Here is a 24,845-nt window from a genome sequence, read left to right on the forward strand (position 1 = left end):
CCTCTACACTAGTCTCACAAGCCAAACTCCACAGTCCTCCATGTACTGGGCTGTTGTTCTGGCCAAGCAAAACTATCATATCTCAAATTACACCCTATTTCCCTTCCCTTTTATAGTGCATAACTACCCATAGGCTTCTGGTCAAAATAAGTGCACTACATTGCTAATAGGGTGCAGTTTAGGGCGTACCCTACTTCAACTCAGATCTCCACAGGTCAGGTCAGATCCAAAACACAGAATTCTGCCTATTCCCGCCCCCTAAAGGCAACCCAACACAACACAACCCCTCAGCCTCCACCTACTCACTATCTCAGCTCTCTCTCTCCCCCTCCCTCTCTCTCTCTGTCTCTCTCTCTCTCTCCCCCTCCCCCTCCCCCTCTCTCTCTCTCTCTGTCTGTCTGTCTGTCTGTCTGTCTCTCTCTCTCTCTCTCTCTCTCTCTCTCTCTCTCTCTCCCCCTCCCCCCTCTCTCTCTCTCTCTCTCTCTCTCTCTCTCTCTCTCTCTCTCTCTCTGTCTGGCTCCTCTCTCTCTCTCTCTGTCTCTATCTACCATGTAGCCATGTGGTGCTCCAACAGATTAAGTCAGCACAGTTCAGCTCCTCACTTCCTATCAGGCCTCCAGCTAGAATACTGTACTGATTCCACCAACTCTTGACATCTAACCTCTGACCTCTGCCTTCCAGGGTAGTGATGGTGAGTCAGGACCCAGGGGTCAGCAGGGTATGTTTGGCCAGAAGGGAGACGAAGGATCCAGAGGATTCCCTGGGCTACCTGGGCCCATCGGACTGCAGGTACGACTACACATCATACACACACACGCACACGCATACACACACACACACACACACACACACACACACACACACACACACACACACACACACACACACACACACACACACACGCAGACAGACAGCGTCGGACATCAAGCATCACCATTGTTGGCTTCAGTTAATCTCTCCTCTATAATTCTCACACTATATAGTTTACAGCAAAACAGAAAACGTTGATGTATTGTATTAGTGGTATGTACTACACTGTCAAAATGTGTCTTTAAAAAAGTATCTTAAAAAAACATTTCTTTAATTGGTTGCAAGTAAATATGTTTTTTTTTTTTTTCAAAATTGAAAAAAAAAAATACATTTGTTGAAACCAAATATATGATTCAATGCCAACGGTTCTATTTAATCGTTTAAAAAAACTAATTTCAAGTTGCAACCTATTTCTTTCAACATTCAATACCTAATATCCCGAGTGGCCTAAGCGGTCTAAAGTCTCTGCATCTCAGTGCTAGAGGCATCACTACAGACCCTGGTTTGAATCCAGGCTGCATCACATCCAGTCGTGATTGGGAGTCCCATAGGGCGGCGCACAATTGGCCCAGCGTCGGGTTTGGCCGGGGCAGGCCGTCATTGTAAATAAGAATTTGTTATTTTAACTGACTTGCATAGTTATATATTATATTATATTAAAACATGTAATAAAGAACATGAATCCTGATGTTTGATGTATATACAGTACAACCCAATTTGTCATGTTGTTGCAAGTAGATTTTTCACGTTGGAATTACTGTGCCAACTCAAATGTCTTCAATTGGCTTACAAACAATGAAATACGTTCCCTCTAAATCAAGAATTTAAGTTGGTTCAATAACATGAAATAATAACTCCAAACACATTCTTTATATGAGACTAATAACACAGGTATTGTATCCACATGATCACATGCTCTTTATGCAGGTATGATTACAGGTTTAGTTCTGGCCGTGTATGAGTTTAACTTTAAATAACGAATATACATCACAACACATTACCCGGAATGACATTCACTCTCACGGGTGGCCAAAAATAACGAACTGCTATGCAATGTGAATGTGCATGAGGTGTTTAAAGCGATTTAGAACATTTCGTTCAATACAACAACAAAAAAATCACATTGATCAAATTCATTATTTAATTTCAGACAAATTTAGAATAGAATAGATTAAAAAAAAAAAAAAAAAAACGTAATTTTTTCGATCGTACCAATCAGAAGAAGAAAAAACACTTCAGATGAACAACGGCGCTGTCCCACTTTTTACAGTGTGTAGCCTCTCGTGTTTTCACCTGAAGCTCAACCAGTCCTAATGCAGACAGTGCAGACACACACAGCTATTGCTACTGATGCAGACAGTGCAGACACACACAGCTATTGCTACTGATGCAGACAGTGCAGACACACACAGCTATTGCTACTGATGCAGACAGTGCAGACACACACAGCTATTGCTACTGATGCAGACAGTGCAGACACACACAGCTATTGCTACTGATGCAGACAGTGCAGACACACACAGCTATTGCTACTGATGCAGACAGTGCAGACACACACAGCTATTGCTACTGATGCAGACAGTGCAGACACACACAGCTATTGCTACTGATGCAGACAGTGCAGACACACACAGCTATTGCTACTGATGCAGACAGTGCAGACACACACAGCTATTGCTACTGATGCAGACAGTGCAGACACACACAGCTATTGCTACTGATGCAGACAGTGCAGACACACACAGCTATTGCTACTGATGCAGACAGTGCAGACACACACAGCTATTGCTACTGATGCAGACAGTGCAGACACACACAGCTATTGCTACTGATGCAGACAGTACTGAACATCCATCTCCATACATTCTGCCTGTGGACTAATGTTACTGGGAGAGTCTCCATTGGTTTCCATCATTCTGCCTGTGGACTTATGTTACTGGGAGAGTCTCCATTGGTTTCCATCATTCTGCCTGTGGACTAATGTTACTGGGAGAGTCTCCATTGGTTTCCATCATTCTGCCTGTGGACTTATGTTACTGGGAGAGTCTCCATTGGTTTCCATAATTCTGCCTGTGGACTAATGTTACTGGGAGAGTCTCCATTGGTTTCCATCATTCTGCCTGTGGACTTATGTTACTGGGAGAGTCTCCATTGGTTTCCATCATTCTGCCGGTGGACTAATGTTACTGGGAGAGTCTCCATTGGTTTCCATCATTCTGCCTGTGGACTAATGTTACTGGGAGAATCTCCATTGGTTTCCATCATTCTGCCTGTGGACTTATGTTACTGGGAGAATCTCCGTTCGTTTCCATCATTCTGCCTGTGGACTAATGTTACTGGGAGAGTCTCCATTGGTTTCCATCATCCTGCCTGTGGACTTATGTTACTGGGAGAATCTCCGTTCGTTTCCATCATTCTGCCTGTGGACTAATGTTACTGGGAGAATCTCCATTGGTTTCCATCATTCTGCCTGTGGACTTATGTTACTGGGAGAATCTCCGTTCGTTTCCATCATTCTGCCTGTGGACTAATGTTACTGGGAGAATCTCTGTTGGTTTCCATCATTCTGCCTGTGGACTAATGTAACTGGGAGAGTCTCCATTGGTTTCCAGGCGTTCTGCCTGTGGACTAATGTAACTGGGAGAGTCTCCATTGGTTTCCAGGCGTTCTGCCTGTGGACTAATGTTACTGGGAGAGTCTCCATTGGTTTTCAGGCGTTCTGCCTGTGGACTAATGTAACTGGGAGAGTCTCCATTGGTTTCCATCATTCTGCCTGTGGACTAATGTTACTGGGAGAGTCTCCGTTGGTTTCCATCATTCTGCCTGTGGACTAATGTTACTGGGAGAGTCTCCATTGGTTTCCAGTCATTCTGCCTGTGGACTAATGTAACTGGGAGAGTCTCCATCATTCTGCCTGTGGACTAATGTTACTGGGAGAGTCTCCATTGGTTTCCATCATTCTGCCTGTGGACTAATGTAACTGGGAGAGTCTCCGTTGGTTTCCAGCCATATCCCATTATAATCAACACAGTAATGTGTGTGCCCCAGGGCCTTCCCAGACCTACATGACACAAGGACACAAGGACCTAACAAAGGCTCTGACAGCACACACAAACACACACACATAAACCCATACACACACACATAAACGCATACACACACACACACACACAGATAAACCCATACACACACACACACACACACACACACACACACACACACATAAACCCATACACACACACACATTACACACACACACACACACACACACACTGCACACACACACACACACACACACATACACACATAAACCCACACACAAACACACAAACTATTTGGCATTTGAGGAAGACTGAAATGCATCAGTTCAGACCGAATGAATCCATAAATGTTGACTTTATGCGTTGGCATTTCCCTACTCTTTCTGCAGCGTTGCAATGCTCAGTCAATGGAACCACTGTCACAAGGGGCATCAAAATGTGACATTTACTCTGCTCATATAGCGTATATCTCTGTCCCTCCTAAGCCTCAGCACATTTACTCTGCTCATATAGCGTATATCTCTGTCCCTCCTAAGCCTCAGCACATTTACTCTGCTCATATAGCGTATATCTCTGTCCCTCCTGAGCCTCAGCACATTTACTATGCTCATATAGCGTATATCTCTGTCCCTCCTAAGCCTCAGCACATTTACTCTGCTCATATAGCGTATATCTCTGTCCCTCCTAAGCCTCAGCACATTTACTATGATCATATAGCGTATATCTCAACAGCATTATCGTAACAGCATTATCACAACAACGTTGTCGTAACAGCATTATCACAACATCGTGTAAGACATTATCATAACAAAGTTATCGTAACATCGTTATCACATCGACATGATCAGAATAACGTTATCTTGGCATTGTTATTGTGTCATTATCACTACAACATTATCATTACAGCCTTGTCACAGCAACAGTTTCGTACCAACATTATCAGAAAAACATTAGCATCATAGCCACATTAGCCATACATCATTATCATAACAGCATTGTCAGAATAACACTATCTCGACATTATCACATCATTATCACAACAACATTGGCATCGCGTCATTATCGAAACAGCATTATCGTATCGTTATCGTTACAGAGGTTTCAGTCTTCACTGTGTTTATAAGGGCAGAGGTTTCAGTCTTCACTGTGTTTATAAGGGCAGAGGTTTCAGTCTTCACTGTGTTTATAAGGACAGAGGTTTCAGTCTTCACTGTGTTTATAAGGACAGAGGTTTCAGTCTTCACTGTGTTTATAAGGGCAGAGGTTTCAGTCTTCACTGTGTTTATAAGGGCAGAGGGTTCAGTCTTCACTGTGTTTATAAGGGCAGAGGGTTCAGTCTTCACTGTGTTTCTAAGGGCAGAGGTTTCAGTCTTCACTGTGTTTATAAGGGCAGAGGTTTCAGTCTTCACTGTGTTTATAAGGGCAGAGGTTTCAGTCTTCACTGTGTTTATAAGGGCAGAGGTTTCAGTCTTCACTGTGTTTATAAGGGCAGAGGTTTCAGCCTTCACTGTGTTTATAAGGGCAGAGGTTTCAGTCTTCACTGTGTTTATAAGGGCAGAGGTTTCAGTCTTCACTGTGTTTATAAGGGAAGAGGTTTCAGTCTTCACTGTGTTTATAAGGGCAGAGGTTTCAGTCTTCACTGTGTTTATAAGGGCAGAGGTTTCAGTCTTCACTGTGTTTATAAGGGCAGAGGTTTCAGTCTTCACTGTGTTTATAAGGACAGAGGTTTCAGTCTTCACTGTGTTTATAAGGGCAGAGGTTTCAGTCTTCACTGTGTTTATAAGGGCAGAGGTTTCAGTCTTCACTGTGTTTATAAGGGCAGAGGTTTCAGTCTTCACTGTGTTTATAAGGACAGAGGTTTCAGTCTTCACTGTGTTTATAAGGGCAGAGGTTTCAGTCTTCACTGTGTTTCTAAGGGCAGAGGTTTCAGTCTTCACTGTGTTTATAAGGGCAGAGGTTTCAGTCTTCACTGTGTTTATAAGGGCAGAGGTTTCAGTCTTCACTGTTTATAAGGGCAGAGGTTTCAGTCTTCACTGTGTTTATAAGGGCAAAGGTTTCAGTCTTCACTGTGTTTATAAGGGCAGAGGTTTCAGTCTACACTGTGTTTATAAGGGCAGAGGTTTCAGTCTTCACTGTGTTTATAAGGGCAAAGGTTTCAGTCTTCACTGTGTTTATAAGGGCAGAGGTTTCAGTCTTCACTGTGTTTATAAGGACAGAGGTTTCAGTCTTCACTGTGTTTATAAGGGCAGAGGTTTCAGTCTTCACTGTGTTTATAAGGGCAGAGGTTTCAGTCTTCACTGTGTTTATAAGGGCAGAGGTTTCAGTCTTCACTGTGTTTATAAGAGCAGAGGTAAATAAATTAGCTCTCTCTCCAATGACCAACTAAATGACCATACATTTTCTCATATAGTGTCACAATGGCTGAAACTAATCTATCACAACTGTATTATTACCCCCACATATCAATTACAGTACACCCTCTCTCCCATTTTTTTCTCTCTCTCTCTCTTTCTCTCTCTCTCTCTCTCTCTCACTCTCTCTCTGTGTCTCTCTGTCGCTGTCTTTTGCTCTCGCTCTTTATCTCTCTCTGTCTCTGTTGCTCTCTCTCTCGCTCTCTCTCTGTCTCTCTCTCTCGCTCTCTCTGTCTCTGTTTCTCTCTCTCTTTCTATCTCTCTCTGTCTCTCTCTGTCTCTCTCTGTCGCTCTCACTATCTCTCTCTCTCTCTCATTCTCTTTGCCTCTCTTTACAACACAAGAAAACAACTGATTGTCTTCAGCTAGCTTTAGTTCCTGTTTCCTGTGGATGTTGACAAATCACATCGCAACTTGTTATTTTAGATGGTGTGATTGCAGCCAGGCCTCCCGTAGACCATAATTACCTAGGTGTTCCAGCTGAATAATTATGTCTTTATTCTGCAAGAGTTTTGGGTTTGTTCATGTGTTCAACATTAATTCAACACACACACACACACACACACACACACACACACACACACACAGTATTATGCTGCAGTGCAATGCGTGAGGATCTCTGAACACTCAATTGTACCAAAGCCTGCATTTCTAACCAAAATTTGAGTTAATTTCTGTTATGCTACCGTATGATAAATATGTCATATATATAAATATGTATATTGTGTAATCAGTGTTATTGATATGTTGTTAGGATAGTTAGAACAAATAGTGTAAAGAAATAACAAGAGCTGCCCGTATCCATTTCAAATCGGTATCATCATTGCCGACCATGATACATTATTCAATGTGAGCCACGTCCTTGTTGTTGAGTATTAGTAAAGAGGGCCTCTCCTTTTTTTCCCCCCCCAGGGGCTGCCTGGTACATCAGGAGAGAAGGGAGAGAATGGGGACGTCGGCCCGATGGTAAGGCGGCCATTTTTGGGAATCACACCAGAGTACAAATGGCCAAGTAGACTCCAAGCTACTTGATTGGATCCAGCCTGTTGTGATGTCACGGTCTTAATGTTTATTGTTTGTTGTTTATGTTGACATGGTGTTATTGTTGATTGTTTGCGTTGACCTGGTGTTATTGTTGATTGTTTAGGTTGACATGGTGTTATTGTTGATTGTTTACGTTGACAGGGTCCACCTGGTCCTCCAGGTCCCAGAGGTCCCCAGGGTTCTAGTGGAGCTGACGTAAGTGTCTGAATATTCAATATTATTATTATGAATAGTTTAACATGTCATTACACTAGAGTATATATTATTATTATAATGAATAGTTTAGCATGTCATTACACTAGAGTATATATTATTATTATAATGAATAGTTTAGCATGTCATTACACTAGAGTATATATTATTATTATAATGAATAGTTTAACATGTCATTACACTAGAGTATATATTATTATTATAATGAATAGTTTAACATGTCATTACACTAGAGTATATATTATTATTATAATGAATAGTTTAGCATGTCATTACACTAGAGTATATATTATTATTATAATGAATAGTTTAGCATGTCATTACACTAGAGTATATATTATTATTATAATGAATAGTTTAACATGTCATTATACTAGAGTATATATTATTATTATAATGAATAGTTTAGCATGTCATTACACTAGAGTATATATTATTATTATAATGAATAGTTTAACATGTCATTACACTAGAGTATATATTATTATTATAATGAATAGTTTAGCATGTCATTACACTAGAGTATATATTATTATTATAATGAATAGTTTAACATGTCATTACACTAGAGTATATATTATTATTATAATGAATAGTTTAACATGTCATTATACTAGAGTATATATTATTATTATAATGAATAGTTTAGCAAGTCATTACACTAGAGTATACATTATTATTATAATGAATAGTTTAGCATGTCATTACACTAGAGTATATATTATTATAATGAATAGTTTAGCATGTCATTACACTAGAGTATATATTATTATTATAATGAATAGTTTAGCATGTCATTATACTAGAGTATACATTATTATTATAATGAATAGTTTAACATGTCATTACACTAGAGTATATATTATTATTATAATGAATAGTTTAGCACGTCATTACACTAGAGTATATATTATTATAATGAATAGTTTAGCATGTCATTACACTACCATGCGGCTCCATACCCTGTGTTATGATGACCTGACATTTGTTTATGATTGATTGGTTGGTTGGTTGGTTATTTGGTTGGTTGGTTGGTTATTAGGTTGGTTGGTTGATGTATTGATTGATTTGTTGATTGCTTGGCTGATTGATTGGTTGGTTGATTGGATGGTTGACTGGATGATTGGTTGGTTGATTGATTGGATGGTTGGTTGATTGATTGGATGGTTGGTTGGTTGATTGATTGGATGGTTGGTTGGTTGATTGATTGGATGGTTGGTTGATTGATTGGATGGTTGACTGGATGATTGGTTGGTTTGGTTGATTGATTGGATGGTTGGTTGATTGGTTGGTGGATTGGATGGTTGACTGGATGATTGGTTGGTTGGTTGATTGGTTGGATGGTTGGTTGATTGGTTGGTTGATTGGATGGTTGACTGGATGATTGATTGGTTGGTTGATTGGTTGGATGGTTGGTTGATTGATTGATTGATTGATTGATTGGTTGGTTGGTTGATTGGTTGATTGATTGGTTGGTTGATTGATTGATTGGTTGATTGATTGGATGGTTGATTGATTGGATGGTTATTTGAATGATTGATTGGTTAGTTTGTTGATTGATTGATCATTTGATTGGTTAGTTGGTTGATAGATTGGTTAGTTGATTGATTGGATGGTTAGATGATTGATTGGTTGATTGATTGGATGGTTGATTGATTGGATGGTTAGTTGATTGATTGATTGGTTAGTTGATTGATTGATTGGTTGATTTGTATCCCATCCACAGGGTGCCCAAGGCCCTCCTGGTGGAGTGGGTTCTATGGGAGGTAATGGAGAGAAGGGAGAGAGCGGTGAAGCCGGCAACCCGGGACCATCTGGAGAGCCCGGTGGTGGAGTAAGTATCCCGTTTGAGTCAAATACAGAACATCTACATGTTTTTCATTCAATAAATGATAATTAGAACAGATAAAACAGGGAAAAAAACGAATGTCTTAGTGTATAGTATTTTCATTTATGTATAGCAGTGTGTGATTAGGTTACAAATCGAGGTTCATATTTCTTAATTGCAGCTGTAATTGAGCATTGATTTTTTTTATTTGTGACAGTCACAGTAGAGAATCCTTCCTCTTACTGCGTCCCCTTCTGATGAGTCACAGCTTAGGGGAAAGACAGGGCATTCTCTTCACACATTATCATTATCACAGTCATGGTTTAGACAGTCTCAGCTCCGAACTATTCATCACAACAACAGTGGGAAGTTAAGGCATAACTGATCTGGGACCAGGCTATGTACAGTTTTCCTGGCTACCCAAACTCCTTACTTTGGCCATGCGACGGACGTTAGTTTCTTCTCCGCGATGAGTGTCTCCCCAACGATTGTCTAGAACGCAAACACATTCTAGCCGTTCTGATTGGTCCCTGAAACCGACGGGTTTGGACCAGAGCCAGAACACACGTGTGTAAAGTGACGTTTTGAAAAATGCATCGTTGTCTTTTATCCTCTGATTGGTTAGAGACGATGACTTTGTTTTGTACGACATCCCCTTCATTTTGACATCACCACAAACTGACTTCGATGATGTCAGTCTCAGACTGAAGTCTGTAGCGAACATAGAGCAGCGGAAATAATTCAGTTTGAGTCGTCAGGCAAGTAAAGTCCCATCATGTCAAATGGTGCACTGAGTCGTCAGGCAAGTAATCCCCAACATGTCAAATGGTGCACTGAGTCGTCAGGCAAGTAATCCCCAACATGTCAAATGGTGCACTGAGTCGTCAGGGAAGTAATCCCCAACATGTCAAATGGTGCACTGAGTCGTCAGGCAAGTAGAGCCCCATCATGTCAAATGGTGCACTGAGTCGTCAGGCAAGTAATCCCCAACATGTCAAATGGTGCACTGAGTCGTCAGGCAAGTAATCCCCAACATGTCAAATGGTGCACTGAGTTGTCAGGCAAGTAATCCCCAACATGTCAAATGGTGCACTGAGTCGTCAGGGAAGTAAAGTCCCATCATGTCAAATGGTGCACTGAGTCGTCAGGCAAGTAAAGTCCCATCATGTCAAATGGTGCACTGAGTCGTCAGGCAAGTAGAGTCCCATCATGTCAAATGGTGCACTGAGTCGTCAGGCAAGTAGAGCCCCATCATGTCAAATGGTGCACTGAGTCGTCAGGCTAGTAAAGTCCCATCATGTCAAATGGTGCACTGAGTCGTCAGGCAAGTAGAGTCCCAACATGTCAAATGGTGCACTGAGTCGTCAGGGAAGTAGAGCCCCATCATGTCAAATGGTGCACTGAGTCGTCAGGCAAGTAGAGCCCCATCATGTCAAATGGTGCACTGAGTCGTCAGGAAAGTAGAGTCCCATCATGTCAAATGGTGCACTGAGTCGTCAGGCAAGTAAAGTCCCATCATGTCAAATGGTGCACTGAGTCGTCAGGCAAGTAATCCCCAACATGTCAAATGGTGCACTGAGTCGTCAGGCAAGTAAAGTCCCATCATGTCAAATGGTGCACTGAGTCGTCAGGCAAGTAAAGTCCCATCATGTCAAATGGTGCACTGAGTCGTCAGGCAAGTAGAGTCCCATCATGTCAAATGGTGCACTGAGTCGTCAGGCAAGTAAAGTCCCATCATGTCAAATGGTGCACTGAGTCGTCAGGCAAGTAGAGTCCCATCATGTCAAATGGTGCACTGAGTCGTCAGGCAAGTAGAGTCCCATCATGTCAAATGGTGCACTGAGTCGTCAGGCTAGTAAAGCCCCATCATGTCAAATGGTGCACTGAGTCGTCAGTCAAGTAGAGCCCCATCATGTCAAATGGTGCCCTGAGTCGTCAGGCAAGTAGAGCCCCATCATGTCAAATGGTGCACTGAGTCGTCAGGCAGATGTACAGTGAATCCTATTAGCTGTTTTCACAAGGCTACATAACACCTGGTCCTTACTGTAGTCAACTCTTCTAGCCTGGCTGTTCCCTTACTATACCAGGGTTTCCTCCATAGGAAATACTTGGGCCGGCTGCTTGATCAATCCATATTTTCGAATTGATCGTTGCCCAGCAGAGCATTTGGTTATGATCAGTGATTATCCCTTCCCCTCTCAGAAAGAGAATAAATTAGGATCAATATCATAAATTACAGTTATGCTTCCATCCAACCCCAGCCGCATTAAATTCATATCAGAGCGTTGATCATTGATTGTTGGTTATGCTGTGGTTTGTGGTTGTGTCGTCCTGTCAGGTTTAATCAGGACAGAACACCAGTCCCTGATAGGACTCTGGCTTGTCACCCAAATGACACCCTTGTTCCCATTCATTTTGACCAGGGCCTTTGGGGACTTAGACCCCTTTCTCCTCCTCTACTCAGTGTCCGTCACTGCATATCGACATGGCTGTCTGCTCCTCTATCTGTTTACAGTGTCAGAATGAAACGGATAGTGACAGGTATGGAGGGAACAGACAGGGACAGATACTGACAGGTATGGAGGTAACAGACAGGGACAGATAGTGACAGGTAGGGAGGTAACAGACAGGGACAGGTATGGAGGGAACAGACAGGGACAGATAGTGACAGGTATGGAGGGAACAGACAGGGACAGATAGTGACAGGTATGGAGGGAACAGACAGGGACAGATAGTGACGGGTGGTGACAGGTAGGGAGGGGACAGATAGTGACAGGTATGGAGGGGACAGATAGTGACAGGTATGGAGGGGACAGATAGGGACAGATACTGACAGGTATGGAGGGAAGAGACAGGGACAGATAGTGACAGGTATGGAGGGAACAGACAGGGACAGATACTGACAGGTATGGAGGGAACAGACTGGGACAAATACTGACAGGTATGGAGGGGACAGACAGGGACAGATAGTGACAGGTATGGAGGGAACAGACAGGGACAGATACTGACAGGTATGGAGGGAATAGACCAGGACAGGTATGGAGGGGACAGATAGTGACAGGTATGGAGGGAACAGACAGGGACAGATAGTGACAGGTAGGGAGGGAACAGACAGGGACAGATAGTGACAGGTATGGAGGGAACAGATAGGGACAGACAGGGACAGATAGTGACAGGTATGGAGGGAACAGATAGGGACAGACAGGGACAGGTATGGAGGGAACAGACAGGGACAGATAGTGACAGGTAGGGAGGGAACAGACAGGGACAGATAGTGACAGGTATGGAGGGAACAGATAGGGACAGACAGGGACAGATAGTGACAGGTATGGAGGGGACAGATAGTGACAGATAGTGACAGGTAGGGAGGGAACAGACAGGTACAGACAGGGACAGATAGTGACAGGTATGGAGGGAACAGATAGGGACAGACAGGGACAGGTATGGAGGGAACAAACAGGGACAGATAGTGACAGGTATGGAGGGGACAGATAGTGACAGATCAAACTTTACCAGTGTGACACCCACTGATCCTCAGTGTGATAACAGTTGTGACATTTCTCTCTCTCCAGGGCCCAAGAGGAGAGACAGGGGAGAAGGGAGAGATAGTTTTGATATCAATATGATAACCATGCTGATATCTCTCTCCAGGGAGGGCCATAGGAGAGACAGTTCTGATATCAATATGATAACCATGCTGATATCTCTCTCCAGGGCCCCAGAGGAGAGACAGGGGGGAAGGGAGAGATAGTTCTGATATCAATGTGATAAACATGCTGATATCTCTCTCCAGGGAGGGCCATAGGAGAGACAGTTCTGATATCAATATGATAACCATGCTGATATCTCTCTCCAGGGCCCCAGAGGAGAGACAGGGGGGAAGGGAGAGATAGTTCTGATATCAATGTGATAAACATGCTGATATCTCTCTCCAGGGAGGGCCATAGGAGAGACAGTTCTGATATCAATATGATAACCATGCTGATATCTCTCTCCAGGGCCCCAGAGGAGAGACAGGGGGGAAGGGAGAGATAGTTCTGATATCAATGTGATAAACATGCTGATATCTCTCTCCAGGGAGGGCCATAGGAGAGACAGTTCTGATATCAATATGATAACCATGCTGATATCTCTCTCCAGGGTCCCAGAGGAGAGACAGGGGGGAAGGGAGAGATAGTTCTGATATCAATGTGATAAACATGCTGATATCTCTCTCCAGGGAGGGCCATAGGAGAGACAGTTCTGATATCAATATGATAACCATGCTGATATCTCTCTCCAGGGCCCCAGAGGAGAGACAGGGGAGAAGGGAGAGATAGTTCTGATATCAATATGATAACCATGCTGATATCTCTCTCCAGGGCCCCAGAGGAGAGACAGGGGAGAAGGGAGAGTCAGGACCACCTGGAGCTGCCGGACCTGCAGGGGCCCGTGGACCTGGAGGAGATGACGGCCCCAAAGGCAACCCCGTAAGTCACATCAGGCCCTAAGTACCTACTTACTTACTGACTTTATTGTCCCCATGGGGAAATGTTGTTGCAGTGTCATGTACACATTTAAAGTGGCGTTTAAATACAAAACAAAATTGACAATACAACTTTCATAACAGTTACGCACCAATAAAAATAAATAATAGTAAGAAATAAGAAATAAAACGAAGACTAGCCTGCTGGCCTTATGGAGTCAATGGGAACCTTCCCCGAGCTGTTTAGGAGGGATATCACACCAATGGGAACCTTCCCCAAGCTATTCAGGAGGGATATCACACCAATGGGAACCTTCCCCGAGCTATTCAGGAGGGATATCACACCTGGCACAAATGATTGTCTCGTTAGTGACAGGTACTTTGACAACATAAACATAAACAACGTTTACAATAACATAAACCAAGAGTCTTTTTTTCTTCTGTTTTGTGGATCTACAACCGACACTGTAAATCGTAGAGTCACTCATGTTATGATTCTGATCCCAGTGTCTGTTTCCAGCGTGAGTATGTGAGGAGTTGAGGGGTCGGAAATCCTTCTCACCACTAAATGGACCGTTCCGGCGCTCCACTAAAACAACTGCTCCCAAAATATTTTTTTCTATAATAATAGAAAAACACTCACAGGGTGAAATAAATGCTGCTCCAAAATTCGCTCCATTGAAAATCATTTTAAAATCACCATTTAAACCGACACTCGTCTATTGTTTGTGATTTCCTGGACCTACCTTTTTCAAATAGTCTACATGTCATTTTAAACAGCATTTAAAAACACTAAAAGGGTCAGGAGCCAGACAGGGAGCCTAAAAAGGAACGAAAATGTATTATTTATGCTATATTATTTATATTATTTCAAGGCTATAGCCTACGAAGAAATACATTTGGGAGTGTGACAGAACAGGCTGGTTGGGACATAAAGCACTCAACATTTAAATAATATTTAATTTTATTAAATCATTATAGTCTATAAATTGTGCAAATAGGCTGTGACTTAGAATGAAATACATCATTAAAACAGTAAAATGCCTTATTAGGTTCAGTCTACAGTGCCTTTGAATTCAATTTTTAGAAACAGGAGTTTGTCCAGTCTGTGTCTTCAAGTTCGTGTGACGGTGCCTGGAGAGCCGGCTAGCAGAATATCCTGTCCTCACAGAATATCCTGTCCTCACACTCTCTCTCTCTCTCTCTCTCTCTCTCTCTCTCTCTCTCCCTCTGTCTCTTTCTCTCCCTCTCCCTCTCCCTCTCCCTCTCTCTCTCTCTCTCCCTCTCGCCCTCTGTCTCTTTCTCTCCCTATCCCTCTCCCTCCCCCCCCTCTCTCTCTCTCTCTCTCCCTCTGTCTCTTTCTCTCCCTCTCCCTCTCCCTCTCCCTCTCTCTCTCTCTCCCTCTCTCCCCCTTCCCCTATCCCTCTCCCTATCCCCCCCTCTCTCTCTCTCTCTCTCTCTCTCTCTCTCTCTCTCTATAGGGGCCCGTTGGCTTCCCTGGAGACCCTGGTCCCCCTGGAGAGCCTGGAGTTGGTGTAAGTACTACAGTTAGATGTAATGAATTGAAGTGTAACAGTAGATTCTGATCGATGCTACTAAAACGATGAGATCTCGCTGTTATATCAACTTAGAAAGTGACTTTTTGTCTTTTTGTTGTATCTCGTCAGGGATTGGATGGCTTGGCTGGAGACAAGGGAGATGACGGAGACGGTGGTCAGCCAGTAAGTGGTGATTTATTTCACCAGGAAAAGACCCTTGAGCCTATAGGATGATGTGACGTTGTTGTTAGTGAGGAGAAGAAAAAATAAGTAGGGAGTAGTCTTGTACACAAATATATAAAGATATATGCAACATTATGTGGACACCTCTTTAAAGGAGTGGATTCGGCTATTTCAGCCACACCCGTTGCTGACGGGTGTATAAAATTGAGCGCACAGCCATGCGATCTCCATAGACAAACAATGGCCTCACTGAAGAGTTCAAGTCAGTTTGTCAAATGTCTTAGTTCCAGTAAAGGGACAATCTTTACGCTACAGAATACAATGACATTCTAGACGATTCTGTACGTGGAAGAACTTGACTGGCTTGCACAGAGCCCTGACCTCAACCCCATCGAACACCTTTGAGATGAATTAGAACACCGACTGCGAGCCAGGCCCATCTATATATGTAGCTATTTATTTACCAAGCTAAAAACACGGAACCTAACGCTAGCTAGCTAGCTGCTGGGAGGATGTTGTCAATGGACGAGTGGGCGAGTGACTGACTTTTTTCCCACCCATATCGTTTTTCTGTGGCTACAGCTAGAGATGCAGGTGTCATTTGGTTGGCTAGAGAGGAATGTGAATCACTTTGCTAGCTAGCTATGCTGAACTTGAACGACTGTTAACCACAGTGAGTATATCTCTTAGTCGTCAATCAAATGTATTTGGCATCGATCAAACGGGCGGGCAGGTAGTTCTCCATCAGGTGTAAAATCGGCGGTTAGATGCGGGAAAGGCGAGCAGGTTACAGTACTATTCCCCATTGTTTATCAGTGCAGTTTTGACAAGGTTGAGAGGGTTTAATTACTGTACTGTTCCCTCGTTCGATTTTAGCTCATCTTGCTTTGGCTAGCATTAGTTGTTGATCTTGTTGTTGAGGGTAAAATGTCAGCCACTCACCCACTCGTCCAATGACAACATCCTTCCAGCAGCTAGCTAGCTAGCGTTAGGCTCCCGTGTGGTGCAGCGGTCTAAGGCACTGAATCTCAGTACAAGCACGCGTCACTACAGTCCTTGGTTCAAATTCAAAAAGTTCCTCAAATGTAAGAGGACTCCCATGGTATTTACATATTTGTAGAAATCCATTCGTGGCTTTTGTTAAATGCTTTCTAATGATTTAATGGCGTGCTGTTGCTACTGCCTGTAAACACACCGTCCAGTTCAAAGTGAATGATGGCAGGCTTGTGTGGCAAATAGCTTATTTCTTGTTGTTGATGATGATGTTGTTGTTTAGGATGATGATGATGATGTTGTTGTTTAGGATGATGTTGATGATGTTGTTGTTGTTTAGGATGATGTTGATGATGTTGTTGTTGTTTAGGATGATGATGATGTTGTTGTTTAGGATGATGATGTTGTTGTTTAGGATGATGTTGATGATGTTGTTGTTGTTTAGGATGATGATGATGTTGTTGTTGTTGAGGATGATGATGATGTTGTTGTTGTTGTTTAGGATGATGATGATGTTGTTGTGGCTGTTGAGGATGATGATGATGATGTTGCTGTTGCTGTTGTTGTTGTTGTTGCTGTATTGTGAATCTGGTACCTGTTGTAACTGGTTGGGGGGGTGTTGTTGTATTGTGAATCTGGTACCTGTTGTAACTGGTCGGGGGGGTGTTGTTGTTGTTGTATTGTGAATCTGGTACCTGTTGTAACTGGTTGGGGGGGTGTTGTTGTTGTTGTATTGTGAATCTGGTACCTGTTGTAACTGGTTGGGGGGGTGTTGTTGTTGTTGTTGTATTGTGAATCTGGTACCTGTTGTAGCTGGTTGGGGGGGTGTTGTTGTTGTTGTATTGTGAATCTGGTACCTGTTGTAACTGGTCGGGGGGGTGTTGTTGTTGTTGTATTGTGAATCTGGTACCTGTTGTAACTGGTTGGGGGGGTGTTGTTGTTGTTGTTGTATTGTGAATCTGGTACCTGTTGTAACTGGTTGGGGGGGTGTTGTTGTTGTTGTATTGTGAATCTGGTACCTGTTGTAACTGGTCGGGGGGTGTTGTTGTTGTTGTATTGTGAATCTGGTACCTGTTGTAACTGGTTGGGGGGGTGTTGTTGTTGTTGTTGTTGTATTGTGAATCTGGTACCTGTTGTAACTGGTCGGGGGGGGGGGGGGTGTTGTTGTTGTTGTATTGTGTATCTGGTACCTGTTGTAACTGGTTGGGGGGGGGGTGTTGTTGTTGTTGTATTGTGTATCTGGTACCTGTTGTAACTGGTTGGGGGGGGGGGTGTTGTTGTTGTTGTTGTTTTATTGTGAATCTGGTACCTGTTGTAACTGGTCGGGGGGGTGTTGTTGTTGTTGTATTGTGTATCTGGTACCTGTTGTAACTGTTTGGGGGGTGTTGTTGTTGTATTGTGAATCTGGTACCTGTTGTAACTGGTTGGGGGGGGGTGTTGTTGTTGTTGTTGTATTGTGAATCTGGTACCTGTTGTAGCTGGTTGGGGGGGTGTTGTTGTTGTTGTTGTATTGTGAATCTGGTACCTGTTGTAACTGGTTGGGGGGGTGTTGTTGTTGTTGTTGTTGTATTGTGAATCTGGTACCTGTTGTAACTGGTTGGGGGGGGATGTTGTTTCAGGGTCCATCTGGTCCTTCTGGAGAAGCTGGACCTCCAGGACCACCCGGCAAGAGGGTAAGTGTCTGCCAAGAAAACTTTGTTATCCCGCAAAGGTATTCGCTAACAGAGCTAACACATGTTCCAGGTTTCAGGCAAGGTTACTCGTCATTATCCAAAATTGTAGATATTGCTGAATTTAAATACTAGCTACAATGCACTACAATATATATCTGATTTGACTTGGTTGAGCAGCAACTCTCCACACAAGCCAATATTCAGAGACGGTTTTGTACTAGATGAGTTTTGTAATCGAATATCAACCTGTTTTAGTTTGTCTGACAGTGATGCGAGAGCAGTGAGATAAACACTCAAGTCCAGGATATCAAGATGTCATTTCTACCTCTGGCACTTCCTGCTGATCGTGTCACACAACCGGCCTCGATGTCCACATGAGATTACCCGCGTCCTAAATTGCGAAACTCGTCCCTCTGGTGGAAAAGTGGTGCACTCTTTAAGGGATATGGTGCTATTTGGGAAACAGCCCTCCAGTATGTTTTCTTACCACTTTTACAACCTGGTCTAATTAAAGCCATCACTTTTAATGGAGAGCAATAAAATGCTACACCAATACTGTAAAATAATGAAGGGTTGGCACTCTATGGTGACAAGAACAAGGGGTTTGTCCCAAATGGAAACCCATTCCTTTTGTAGTGCACTACTTTTTTGAGCAGGAAACCATAGAGCTCTAGTCCAATGTAGTGCACTACTTTTTTGACCAGGAAACCATAGAGCTCTAGTCCAATGTAGTGCACTATAGGTATTAATATAGTCATAATATAGTATTAATATAGTCATATAGGTATTAATATAGTCATATAGGTATTAATATAGTCATAATATAGTATTAATATAGTCATATAGGTATTAATATAGTCATATAGTATTAATATAGTCATATAGGTATTAATATACTCATATAGTATTAATATAGTCATATAGTATTAATATAGTCATATAGGTATTAATATAGTCATAATATAGTATTAATATAGTCATATAGGTATTAATATAGTCATAATATAGTATTAATATAGTCATATAGTATTAATATAGTCATATAGGTATTAATATAGTCATATAGTATTAATATAGTCATATAGTATTAATATAGTCATATAGGTATTAATATAGTCATATAGTATTAATATAGTCATAATATAGTATTAATATAGTCATATAGGTATTAATATAGTCATAATATAGTATTAATATAGTCATATAGGTATTAATATAGTTATATAGGTATTAATATAGTCATAATATAGTATTAATATAGTCATATAGGTATTAATATAGTTATATAGGTATTAATATAGTCATAATATAGTATTAATATAGTCATATAGGTATTAATATAGTCATAATATAGTATTAATATAGTCATATAGTATTAATATAGTCATATAGTATTAATATAGTCATATAGTATTAATATAGTCATATAGGTATTAATATAGTCATATAGTATTAATATAGTCATATAGTATTAATATAGTCATATAGTATTAATATAGTCATATAGTATTAATATAGTCATATAGGTATTAATATAGTCATAATATAGTATTAATATAATATAGTATTAATATAGTCATATAGGTATTAATATAGTCATATAGTATTAATATAGTCATATAGTATTAATATAGTCATATAGTATTAATATAGTCATATAGGTATTAATATAGTCATATAGGTATTAATATAGTCATATAGTATTAATATAGTCATATAGTATTAATATAGTCATATAGTATTAATATAGTCATATAGGTATTAATATAGTCATATAGTATTAATATAGTCATATAGGTATTAATATAGTCATATAGTATTAATATAGTCATATAGGTATTAATATAGTCATATAGGTATTAATATAGTCATAATATAGTATTAATATAGCCATTATATAGTATTAATATAGTCATATAGTATTAATATAGTCATATAGGTATTAATATAGTCATAATATAGTATTAATATAGTCATAATATAGTATTAATATAGTCATATAGGTATTAATATAGTCAAAGTATAGTCATCTAGGTATTAATATAGTCATAATATAGTATTAGTATAGTCATAATATAGTATTAATATAGTCATAATATAGTATTAGTATAGTCATAATATAGTATTAATATAGTCATAATATAGTATTAATATAGTCATGTAGGTATTAATATAGTATTAATATAGTATTAATATATAGGTATTAATTTAGCCATATAGGTATTAATTTAGTCATAATATAGTATTAATATAGACATAAAGGTATTAATTTAGTCATATAGGTATTAATTTAGCCATATAGATTAATTTAGTCATAATATAGTATTAATATAGACATAAAGGTATTAATTTAGCCATATAGGTATTCATTTAGTCATAATATAGTATTAATATAGTCATATAGGTATTAATATAGTCATATAGGTATTAATATAGTCATATAGTATTAATATAGTCATATAGTATTAATATAGTCATATAGGTATTAGTATAGTCATAATATAGTATTAATATAGTCATATAGGTATTAATATAGTCATAATATAGTATTAATATAGTCATAATATAGTATTAATATACTCATATAGGTATTAATATAGTCATAATATAGTATTAATATAGTCATATAGTATTAATATAGTCATATAGGTATTAATATAGTCATATAGGTATTAATATACTCATATAGTATTAATATAGTCATAATATAGTATTAATATACTCATATAGGTATTAATATAGTCATATAGGTATTAATATAGTCATATAGGTATTAATATACTCATATAGGTATTAGTATAGTCATAATATAGTATTAATATAGTCATAATATAGTATTAATATAGTCATATAGGTATTAATATAGTCATAATATAGTATTAATATAGTCATATAGTATTAATATAGTCATATAGTATTAATATAGTCATAATATAGTATTAATATAGTCATATAGGTATTAATATAGTCATAATATAGTATTAATATAGTCATATAGGTATTAATATAGTTATATAGGTATTAATATAGTCATAATATAGTATTAATATAGTCATATAGGTATTAATATAGTCATATAGGTATTAATATAGTCATAATATAGTATTAATATAGTCATATAGGTATTAATATAGTCATATAGGTATTAATATAGTCATATAGTATTAATATAGTCATATAGGTATTAATATAGTCATATAGGTATTAATATAGTCATATAGGTATTAATATAGTCATAATATAGTATTAATATAGTCATATAGGTATTAATATAGTCATAATATAGTATTAATATAGTCATATAGGTATTAATATAGTCATAATATAGTATTAATATAGTCATATAGGTATTAATATAGTTATATAGGTATTAATATAGTCATAATATAGTATTAATATAGTCATATAGGTATTAATATAGTCATATAGTATTAATATAGTCATATAGGTATTAATATAGTCATATAGGTATTAATATACTCATATAGGTATTAGTATAGTCATAATATAGTCATATAGGTATTAGTATAGTCATAATATAGTATTAATATACTCATATAGTATTAATATAGTCATATAGGTATTAATATAGTCATATAGGTATTAATATAGTCATAATATAGTATTAATATAGCCATTATATAGTATTAATATAGTCATATAGTATTAATATAGTCATATAGGTATTAATATAGTCATAATATAGTATTAATATAGTCATAATATAGTATTAATATAGTCATATAGGTATTAATATAGTCAAAGTATAGTCATCTAGGTATTAATATAGTCATAATATAGTATTAGTATAGTCATAATATAGTATTAATATAGTCATAATATAGTATTAATATAGTCATATAGGTATTAATATAGTCATAATATAGTATTAATATAGTCATATAGTATTAATATAGTCATATAGGTATTAATATAGTCATATAGTATTAATATAGTCATATAGGTATTAATATAGTCATATAGTATTAATATAGTCATATAGGTATTAATATAGTCATAATATAGTATTAATATAGTCATATAGGTATTAATATAGTCATAATATAGTATTAATATAGTCATATAGGTATTAATATAGTTATATAGGTATTAATATAGTCATAATATAGTATTAATATAGTCATATAGGTATTAATATAGTTATATAGGTATTAATATAGTCATAATATAGTATTAATATAGTCATATAGGTATTAATATAGTCATAATATAGTATTAATATAGTCATATAGTATTAATATAGTCATATAGGTATTAATATAGTCATATAGTATTAATATAGTCATATAGGTATTAATATAGTCATATAGTATTAATATAGTCATATAGTATTAATATAGTCATATAGTATTAATATAGTCATATAGTATTAATATAGTCATATAGGTATTAATATAGTCATAATATAGTATTAATATAATATAGTATTAATATAGTCATATAGGTATTAATATAGTCATATAGTATTAATATAGTCATATAGTATTAATATAGTCATATAGTATTAATATAGTCATATAGGTATTAATATAGTCATATAGGTATTAATATAGTCATATAGTATTAATATAGTCATATAGTATTAATATAGTCATATAGTATTAATATAGTCATATAGGTATTAATATAGGCATATAGTATTAATATAGTCATATAGGTATTAATATAGTCATATAGGTATTAATATAGTCATAATATAGTATTAATATAGCCATTATATAGTATTAATATAGTCATATAGTATTAATATAGTCATATAGGTATTAATATAGTCATAATATAGTATTAATATAGTCATAATATAGTATTAATATAGTCATATAGGTATTAATATAGTCAAAGTATAGTCATCTAGGTATTAATATAGTCATAATATAGTATTAGTATAGTCATAATATAGTATTAATATAGTCATAATATAGTATTAATATAGTCATATAGGTATTAATATAGTATTAATATAGTATTAATATATAGGTATTAATTTAGTCATATAGGTATTGATTTAGTCATAATATAGTGTTAATATAGACATATAGGTATTAATTTAGTCATATAGGTATTAATTTAGCCATATAGGTATTAATTTAGTCATAATATAGTATTAATATAGACATAAAGGTATTAATTTAGTCATATAGGTATTAATTTAGCCATATAGGTATTAATTTAGTCATAACATAGTATTAATATAGACATAAAGGTATTAATTTAGCCATATAGGTATTAATTTAGTCATAATATAGTATTAATATAGTCATATAGGTATTAATATAGTCATATAGGTATTAATATAGTCATATAGTATTAATATAGTCATATAGTATTAATATAGTCATATAGGTATTAGTATAGTCATAATATAGTATTAATATAGTCATATAGGTATTAATATAGTCATAATATAGTATTAATATAGTCATATAGGTATTAATATAGTCATATAGGTATTAATATACTCATATAGTATTAATATAGTCATAATATAGTATTAATATACTCATATAGGTATTAATATAGTCATATAGGTATTAATATAGTCATATAGGTATTAATATACTCATATAGGTATTAGTATAGTCATAATATAGTATTAATATAGTCATAATATAGTATTAATATAGTCATATAGGTATTAATATAGTCATAATATAGTATTAATATAGTCATATAGGTATTAATATAGTCATAATATAGTATTAATATAGTCATAATATAGTATTAATATAGTCATATAGGTATTAATATAGTCATAATATAGTATTAATATACTCATATAGGTATTAATATAGTCATATAGGTATTAATATAGTCATAATATAGTATTAATATAGTCATAATATAGTATTAATATAGTCATATAGGTATTAATATAGTCATAATATAGTATTAATATAGTCATATAGGTATTAATATAGTCATAATATAGTATTAATATAGTCATATAGGTATTAATATAGTCATAATATAGTATTAATATAGTCATATAGGTATTAATATAGTCATAATATAGTATTAATATAGTCATATAGGTATTAATATAGTCATATAGGTATTAATATAGTCATATAGGTATTAATATAGTCATAATATAGTATTAATATAGTCATAATATAGTATTAATATAGTCATATAGGTATTAATATAGTCATAATATAGTATTAATATACTCATATAGGTATTAATATAGTCATATAGGTATTAATATAGTCATAATATAGTATTAATATAGTCATATAGGTATTAATATAGTCATAATATAGTATTAATATAGTCATAATATAGTATTAATATAGTCATATAGTATTAATATAGTCATAATATAGTATTAATATACTCATATAGGTATTAATATAGTCATATAGGTATTAATATAGTCATATAGGTATTAATATACTCATATAGGTATTAGTATAGTCATAATATAGTATTAATATAGGCATAATATAGTATTAATATAGTCATATAGGTATTAATATAGTCATATAGGTATTAATATACTCATATAGGTATTAGTATAGTCATAATATAGTATTAATATAGTCATAATATAGTATTAATATAGTCATATAGGTATTAATATAGTCATAATATAGTATTAATATAGTCATATAGGTATTAATAT

The 24,845-nt window shown here is 36.9% G+C and overlaps 1 protein-coding gene across 1 annotated transcript in view; it reads left to right on the forward strand.

Moving 5' to 3' along the window:
• Window positions 1–24,845, forward strand: part of LOC110508247 (collagen alpha-1(XI) chain) — a 257,758-nt gene that overhangs the window by 198,484 nt on the left and 34,429 nt on the right. Inside the window, exons 44-51 of the mRNA XM_090225286.1 lie at window positions 682–789; window positions 7,175–7,228; window positions 7,448–7,501; window positions 9,246–9,353; window positions 13,709–13,816; window positions 15,294–15,347; window positions 15,480–15,533; window positions 18,146–18,199. Of these exons, the coding sequence (XP_090081412.1) occupies window positions 682–789; window positions 7,175–7,228; window positions 7,448–7,501; window positions 9,246–9,353; window positions 13,709–13,816; window positions 15,294–15,347; window positions 15,480–15,533; window positions 18,146–18,199 (594 nt within the window). The remainder of the gene's footprint in view (window positions 1–681; window positions 790–7,174; window positions 7,229–7,447; window positions 7,502–9,245; window positions 9,354–13,708; window positions 13,817–15,293; window positions 15,348–15,479; window positions 15,534–18,145; window positions 18,200–24,845) is intronic.

This window comes from Oncorhynchus mykiss, chromosome 28 (assembly GCF_057628025.1).
Source record: "Oncorhynchus mykiss isolate SJ-2025 chromosome 28, ASM5762802v1, whole genome shotgun sequence".
Taxonomy (NCBI): Eukaryota; Metazoa; Chordata; class Actinopteri; order Salmoniformes; family Salmonidae; genus Oncorhynchus; species Oncorhynchus mykiss.